At 37.6% G+C, this 7,849-nt stretch overlaps 2 protein-coding genes across 2 annotated transcripts; both read right to left on the bottom strand.

The window, feature by feature from the left end:
- Positions 1-1,492: 1,492 nt before the first annotated feature.
- si:ch73-52f15.5 (uncharacterized protein LOC100150557 homolog) lies at positions 1,493-3,556 on the bottom strand. Its single transcript, XM_056737107.1, has 4 exons — positions 3,364-3,556; positions 2,561-2,727; positions 2,092-2,448; positions 1,493-1,929 (listed from the first exon to the last, which is right to left on the bottom strand). Exons 2-4 carry the CDS (start codon positions 2,724-2,726, stop codon positions 1,886-1,888), a joined length of 567 nt encoding a protein of 188 aa, XP_056593085.1. The 5' UTR covers position 2,727; positions 3,364-3,556; the 3' UTR covers positions 1,493-1,885.
- A 146-nt stretch (positions 3,557-3,702) lies between these two features.
- Positions 3,703-7,794, bottom strand: htatsf1 (HIV-1 Tat specific factor 1). Its single transcript, XM_056736675.1, has 10 exons — positions 7,720-7,794; positions 7,153-7,317; positions 6,838-7,045; positions 6,691-6,738; positions 6,406-6,560; positions 6,059-6,222; positions 5,872-5,968; positions 4,632-4,721; positions 4,385-4,522; positions 3,703-4,233 (listed from the first exon to the last, which is right to left on the bottom strand). The coding sequence occupies exons 2-10, from the start codon at positions 7,315-7,317 to the stop codon at positions 3,952-3,954; spliced, it is 1,347 nt and encodes a 448-aa protein (XP_056592653.1). The 5' UTR covers positions 7,720-7,794; the 3' UTR covers positions 3,703-3,951.
- Between the last annotated feature and the right edge of the window lie 55 nt (positions 7,795-7,849).

Below are 7,849 nucleotides of genomic sequence, written 5' to 3'. Positions count from 1 at the left end.
AAGTCCCTCCTTCCGAAACGCTCTGATTGGTAAAGCTGACCAGGTATTTCGTGATTGGCTTCGCAGGCTGTTGTGATTGGACGTATATAAGTGCATGAGCAAACGTCAATCTTTGTTAGAGATAAAACACATTTATTACCTACTATGGCGAGGGGAATGACACCGGATCGAATGGCGTCAGACTGGTTATATAAAATAACACTAATAACAGAAGCGTTAGTTTTTTTATATTGGACACGAGTTGGATAAAACAAGCAGATTGACCAGGTGCGTTTGCAAGCAGGACTTCAAGGACGTTTCATAGAAGTGTTTAAGAAGTTTGCGCAGACACATACAATATCAGTGAATTACACATAACAGCTTTCACAGTTAAAGTCATGAGAGCTTTTATTTGACCATTGGTTATCTTAGAATGTGCGTAGCTGAATTCTTATTACCAGCTGTAGGACTGTGATGAAAGTGAAAGTTGTTTAGCGTGTAGTCAAATGTTTACGATCTCTGATAACCGAACACTACTCAAGCGGCTCTTCCACTTCTCTAGACCTTGCGCCTTTTTGACGTATCCTCTGGGCGGAGGTTATTAAAAGCAATCGGAATGGTGACATCATGTTCCCGGGAAGTAGAGCGCTGTAGTCCGATCCAGCCGTTCTCTGTAGTCCTTGAAAAGCGAATTCTGTTAAATACAATATCTCGCTTAGCACTGGACTTTGAGCTTTATCATTTTGCAGGTATTATTTATGCTCTAACAGCAACATTATACTCTGACTAAAGGTTGAAAAATGGGATCGCCTGGAAGGTGCTCTTTAAAACCACCTACATTTTTGATGGTCACACATCCTGATGGCTGCGAATGTTATTGTCAGATATTGTTCCCCCTGGAAACGAAATGTCAGATTCGTACTGTTGAATTTTCAGTGATTTCAGCCTGCTATCTCTACATTTAAAAAACAACAACACTGTATTTGCCTGTAAACACCAAAAAATTTAGGAATTTACTTTCTTTGGTGCGGTCATTAGTTTTATGTTCAACAACATTTTGAATATTGTCACTGTATTTTTAGAAATTTACAAAACTCAGTGACAGACATAAAGGGTGACTAATAGTAATGATTTATCACAAAAAAATCTAAATCACGAAATATGGAGATACAGAGTTTCTGAAAAATAACAGTGATATGTTTGAACTTCTGTGTATTGTGCTCTTAAGCCACACTTGAAAATTTGTAAAATTTTGTCAAATAACTGTGCATTTACAAATTGCATTTACGTAAAAAAATGTGCCGTGTCAAACATTACATTTACATTTTTATGTATTAAGCAGGCGCTTTTATAAAAAGAGACTTACATACATTTTACATTTATACTGTTTCTGAGTATGTGTAATCCCTGGGATAGAACCCAACACCTTGGCATTGCTAGTGCCATGCTCTTACCACTGAACTACAGGAAAGCAATAACATTACAAAACCTCTTACTCAGAGACAATGACATCTCCAGCAATATTATTTTATTTTAAAACAGAACTTTATATACAACACGTTTATTAAAAATTGTTCAAATGCAAAGACATTGTCTTTGCCAAGGTGTATCTCCTTATATAAATAGGTTTTACTTCCCCATTCACCCGTCAAACATTGAGAAGTGAAATTTCTAATCCCTTATATTTTACTATGCTGTAAATTTAAAGCCACCTTACTTAAGACACTTATGACTAAAAAAAGTAATTAACTTAAATTCATCTGTAAGGAATTTCTGACAATAATATGAATGTTATTGTGTGAGTCACAGTAAAAGCAGTCCAAAAGTACTGCATTAGTTCACATAATATAAGAATGCTCAAAATGGACATTTCTTGATGTAATCTCTTGAGCCACAAATCACCTCTTCAATACCAGTACAAATCCTTACTGGTTTCTGTGACAGGCACACCTGAAAAACACAACATGACCACATTACGAAAGAAAATGTTGTCCATTCATTTTCCTAATGCAAGTCAAATTCGAAATAAGCAAAACTTCTATCCACATGCATTATATGTACTTTACTATTCTAATTAACAAAATGAAAAGTATAGTTAACATTATAGAGAACCTGAATCAAGGCCCATTCTGCTTCCAGGTATGTCTTTATAGGCTGTGCCAGCATTCCATTCTGGCCTGGCATCTGATTTTGAAAAGGGAGAGATCATGATGCCCCCTGCGGGCCGATCCATTTGTAAGAGGTTCAGGTAAGTGTTGGGGCTGCTCTGAGGAACGTTGGGCTGTGGGTACAGCATTTGAGGAAGTTCAAAGGCTGTACCCTGTCTGGATGAAGAAGTCCAGAGTGATGATGATGATGATCCAGGGGGATTCATAATAACCCCCTGGGATTGAGGTGCATTGTCAACGGGTGTCAGCTGGGACAGCTTTGAGGAGTTGTAGGGGTATGCCCATGATGACTGGGGGAGATCTGTAATACGGAAAACCCTTGATTATATGACCAACAGAATATATCACTTAAATGATCAGACAAAAAAAAGAAATTAAAGTTTTGTTCAGAAGATTAATAAAATAAAGCACACCAGATTTGAAGGTCCTTTTGCTGTCTTTAGCTTTCGTGGTCAAGTCTTTTGGTATGGTGGCCTTGTTCAGGGCACGGAAGAAGTGCTCATCCACGGCAGTGTTGATATCGCCTTGATAGTAAGTGAAAAGCTGAGGAGGATCTTTAGACTTCTCATCTGCCATCATCCTAATTTAGACATCAAGTCATATTTACTTGAATGGCACTTTGTATAATACAGACAGTATTACATGTGAAATACATATTGATTTATAGAGCATTTCAAAGTAAAAATCTCAAGTTGACTATAGTTTTACTACAAACACCACAGTTAAACTATAGCAACTGTACTAAAACCATAGTTTTCATTACTGTGGTTTACCATAAAAAATATTAATAAACATTATTAATGTATCTTAGGGGAATAAAAGCCTTTCATTTTCTCCATGTCTCTTACAATTCCATTAATTGTCATTTTGTAAAGTAAACAAGTGATATGTGGAAATTGGTAGAAGTACAATAAAACATTAAATTCTCTGAGAAACTTGTGATCATTTCTCAATTTGACGAAAGTTTGTATAACTTTTAAATTGTATAACACTCACATTATTCTAAAACGCAGTAGAGTATCTCGACATGGCTCTAAAAAGTTGCACTTTTAAGACTTTAGCTTGACTGCAATCTTAGAAACAATTACTTTACAAAACACGTAAAAAGTGCAGTCAGATACAAGACAGTATCACCGAACCACAAACTGAAATACTTCACTAAGAAACGGTTCGTTTAAAAATGAGCTACCGTAAAAACGACAAATATGAAACCCACGTTTGTTGTAGCTACAGTCGCTGCGGACCCCTCGTATAAAGACGACACTTTTGCGACATTCACAGGACATCAAATCTCCGACATGTTCCGCGCGATGCTCGGACAAACCAAATCACAACACATCCATTCTCCGAACGTGAAACTAAAACATGCCAAATGTGATAACGAGCGCGAAAGAGTACGTACTTCCTTACTTGCGCTCTAAAAAATGCACCCGAACAAGTTGAACAAGGGAATCTTAACCAGACATCACAGACTTTTGATGGAAACTCTGCTTTCTTCATTCATATCAACATGTCTCCTTCCCAATATGGATCATAAACTCACAAAACAATTATATGGGCACAAAATGGTTTTATTATAAAATGATTAACAGATGTTAAGACATTGAAATGCAGGAGCATAAAGGTAAATGAGGAAGCCAAATTACTATGTACAGTCAAATGTTAACATTTTCCCTCCAAATCACTAGATTTTTATATGTTAAAATACACAGATATATCATGAGCGATAAGGAATCAAATGCAAAACACAGCAGACAACACATCTGTTGAGTGTTTTTTATGATGGGACGTTTTTCACTTGTTTCTACACATCTTCATCGTCACTTCCTGCTAAACTGCTGTCGGTTGATGCCATTCCTCCTTCCGTGTCCCCCTTCTCTTTCTCACCCCCCTCCGATTGTTCTCCCTTGTGCTCTTCCTTCTGCTCCTCCTGTTGGGCCTGTTCTTCTATAACTTGTGTGGTTGTGTTTTTATTTTCTGCACTATGCGTTTCTCCCTTGGAAGAGTCTGCTGTGGCATTCTCGACACCCAGGAAAGTGGACCAGCCCTTCAATCTCTCTTCTCGCTCTCGTGATGTTTCTTCAACCTGGATGACCAGAAACAAAAGTCCATGATGTGACGTAAACACTGTATTTTTTAACTGTAAAGTCATACATACTATTGCTAAAATGTAAGGTTTACTTCAATTTTTGTGTGATCTATTTCATTAAACATAACACTTGGTAACCGTTTTTTACCTGGTAGTCAGTAACACCATCCCACAGCTGTGCTGATAGCTGCCTCCCTCCAAACCAGCGTCCATTCAGGGCGGCCAAACATGCATCCGCCTCTTCAGTTTCTTTAAAAGAAACGGAGGCCACTCCATCAGGGTGCCTCTGTTTCCCAATGGAAAGATGTGGAGAACATAAGCAAATGGGCAAATGATTCAAAGGCAAGGATAGAAATGCATGACGGGTACAGAGATTGAGATGCATTCAGACTTACATCAAAAATGATGACCTTCCTCGCTTGGCCGAATTTCTCGCATTCTGTTCGGAGGTCGTCTCTGTACTCATTCAGCTCGAGAGGATCCTCCTGCACAAACATAAGCAAACATTATATAAAGAACTACTCCAGTCGAATTCCAACAAAATCAAACCTCAGGAATGACAAAACTACACAACAGCAATGTGAAGAGAACACCAAGATGCATGCAAGCTGGTCAAAAAAATCTGGTTTATTCTGTCAAATATTCATTTTTGTACTGTGCCTAAAAAACATGTAAAAACATGTTTTATTTTAACATGTAATTTGTCATTTTGACCAGGTTGTCGCGTTCCAAATTTCTGAAAAAAACCCACATAATAATCATTTTACTAAAAACACATCCACATAAATAATAAATCTAAAAAAATGAAAATAGTTTTTGGAGCAGTCTTTTCGCTTTATATGCGGCTGTATAATAACTAAAATACACAACCAGTAAAAATTACTCATAATCTTAAACCCTTCGTTCAGAAGGTTTATGATTGAGGTGAAACCTATTTGAAAAAAAAACGTTTTACTTTCTAATTTGTTAGAAGTATATAAAAACAAAAAATGTCTCTTCATTTCATAGTTTCGATGACTAAATACTTTAAAAAGGTATAAAATAGTTTTTAAGTCTAAGTAGGAGTGTCTAACCTCTGACCTTTACTGTAAATTTTATTTTTATAAAGTTTAAAAAGTTACATCCTTGATTCTTTATAAGAAGTGTTAAAGAATTAAAAACATAGTTTATTAATCTTAGGCACCAGCTTTGCTCTTTTAACACAATTAACCGTCAGAGAGCCCTGATGATAGTTCAGTTGCAGATCCACACCTGCATTCCTGCTCACATCTTTACCTGGAGTTGCACCTACTTGAGGAATGCAGACGGACCTGCTATATACTCTGACACGCACAGACTTATCTTGTTACACAGTAACTAAACAATGTTGTAGCTTTAAAACACTGTTACTAATTATGGGCATTCATATAATTAACACATCTTAAATACCAGCGGAAGGCTGAGTTTATTCTGAGCTGTAAATAAACATACCATATTTGGCTTTGCAAGCAGTATTTTTCATAGGAAGCATTAGGTACTTTTGATACCCACATTTGACATTGAATGTCAGCAACTAAGTTGTTTTTCTTTACCCTAACATCATTAGTATGTTGCAGTTTGCTCTGTGTGTATTGTGTGTTTTCATTCGACTCTTGCCTCAAAATCGCTTGGATGAAACATGTTTCGAATGATGACAACTTTTTCATGCCTTTTGCGAACCTCCCCGGCCTTCTCCGGCCTCCAATCCAACTGTCTGTTATCAGAATTATAACAAATAGACGTGTTATTCAGCAACTCAAGAACCTAAATGTTACAAAACGTGTCTGTTTGACAATGTTCTTACTTTTGTTGCTGCTGGAGCCTCTTGCGATAGTCCTTGTTCTTTTTCTTTTTCTTGCTGGCATCATAGTCTCCTTTGAGCTCGAATCTCGCTTCCTCCACGTGCAGTTTGTAGCCACGAATCTCTGTCTCATCCAAGAGGCGCACGGCGAGAGCCACAGACTCTATCTGCAAGAGAAAACACACAATCAATATGGGCACCACAATTTGCTCTTCTACAAACTACATGAATATACGCAAAAAAAACTTGATAAGTGTATATGTTTACATAATATAGGTACAGTTAAAGAAAAAAACTGTTTTATTCACTTCCGTGTTGCAAGGTCTTAGTAAGCCATTAGGATGCTTTACCTTCAGGTAGCAACAAAGTCCATCTCCTTTTTGGTTCCCCTGCTTGTCCTTATAGAGCTTGATTTTATATTCCTCTGTGATCGGATCACGCAGGATGATTCCACATCTGGACATGACCTCTACAAATTCATCAGGAGTTATGTCTGGAGGAAGACCTGGTTGAAATGCAAACATGTGTGAAACAAACGTAGATTTTCATTTTGGGCCACTAGATGGAGACACACCTGTATTCACAAAATCATCCAAAACTATACATGATCAACAACACATAATATAATAGTTTACCTGTCACATAGACATTTGTGTTTTTAGCCTTTTCAACTTCAAACCAGCCTGTGGAATTTAAAACATGATAATTGTTATTACTCTCAACAATTATTATTAAAACCTGATTTACTAGAATATTAATTACAATGACTCGCCTGGGCATACCTGGATCTGCTTTTCTCTTTTCTGCTTTAGCTTTTCCTGCGTCGGAACTCTCATCTGATGTCATCGGTTCATCTGGTTTCATAGGTTCCTTTGGTTTCTTGGGCTCTTCTGGTTTGCCAGGAAGAGATTCAGCAGCAGCCGGATCAGGGACACCTTCTTCATTGAACCCATAATTTGCTTGATATGCTGCAATGAAGTCATCATTTATCTACAAAAAATAAATAAAAGGACATAATTACACACCATCTTGTACTTTTCCCAAATCAATGACACAGGTTATGAAAACATTGTGAATTAGGGAGAGGACCACTTTACCTTTGGAAACCACGCCCGCTTTTCATGGTCCCAGTCATACGCAGTTCCGTCTTCTGGATCGACAAAGGTGTATGGATCATTTTTACCTTCTGCCCCCTGTCCATACAGCTGCTGCAAACGGAGCTGTTCGTGAAACTCTTTATTACCGTCCGAGTCTCCGCTCATCTACAAAAACCGACACAAGACGCAACCGAAAGGTCAAACAAGACACGTTTTGAAGAACATCTTTGTAAACTAATAATTAAAAATAAGTAAAATGGGTGAAAGGAGACGTAAGGGACCATATTCCTAGAGGAACCCGTGCAACGTCCATGTATTTGATGTAATTTGATCTTTATCCGCCACCGTATTTTTTAGTTAACTTATAAATATATCACGTCTGGATAAAGGATGAAACAGACGGAACTAACGGCTAAATCCAGCTAACGTTGTTCATTCACCGTCTAGGGAACGTTAATCCTGTTATACGTATACTGATCTGAAGGTGAATGGCTTTATTATATGGAGTGAACTAAATGTGGAGGGAAAGATTTATAAAAATGAAAACAAATCAACAAGAGATCCCACCTTTGTGCTGCTGAACCACCAAGACGTCTAAATGTTGTACTTCCGAAGGCAAAGCGGGAGTCCAACGAGTTTAATCTTCCGGAATAAAACTGTCGCATTCACATGTATAGTTCCGGTTTATGGTTCCACT

The sequence above is a fragment of the Triplophysa dalaica genome, chromosome 22, assembly GCF_015846415.1.
Source record: "Triplophysa dalaica isolate WHDGS20190420 chromosome 22, ASM1584641v1, whole genome shotgun sequence".
Lineage (NCBI taxonomy): Eukaryota > Metazoa > Chordata > Actinopteri > Cypriniformes > Nemacheilidae > Triplophysa > Triplophysa dalaica.
This window is presented reverse-complemented; position numbering and strand designations above follow the sequence as displayed.

What these genes read in the sequence shown, in the direction of transcription:
- htatsf1 (XM_056736675.1), bottom strand. Translation starts at nt 7,317, where the DNA reads ATGAGCGGAGACTCGGACGGTAATAAAGAGTTTCACGAACAGCTCCGT. An exon ending in GACTTTGTTGCTACCTGAAG is followed by an intron (nt 6,223 to 6,405) that starts GTAAAGCATCCT and finishes TTTCTCTTGCAG; the next exon opens with ATAGAGTCTGTGGCTCTCGC. An exon ending in AGGCTCCAGCAGCAACAAAA is followed by an intron (nt 5,969 to 6,058) that starts GTAAGAACATTG and finishes TTCTGATAACAG; the next exon opens with ACAGTTGGATTGGAGGCCGG.
- si:ch73-52f15.5 (XM_056737107.1), bottom strand. Translation starts at nt 2,726, where the DNA reads ATGATGGCAGATGAGAAGTCTAAAGATCCTCCTCAGCTTTTCACTTAC. An exon ending in CAAAAGGACCTTCAAATCTG is followed by an intron (nt 2,449 to 2,560) that starts GTGTGCTTTATT and finishes TCCGTATTACAG; the next exon opens with ATCTCCCCCAGTCATCATGG. An exon ending in CAGAATGGGCCTTGATTCAG is followed by an intron (nt 1,930 to 2,091) that starts GTTCTCTATAAT and finishes TGTGTTTTTCAG; the next exon opens with GTGTGCCTGTCACAGAAACC.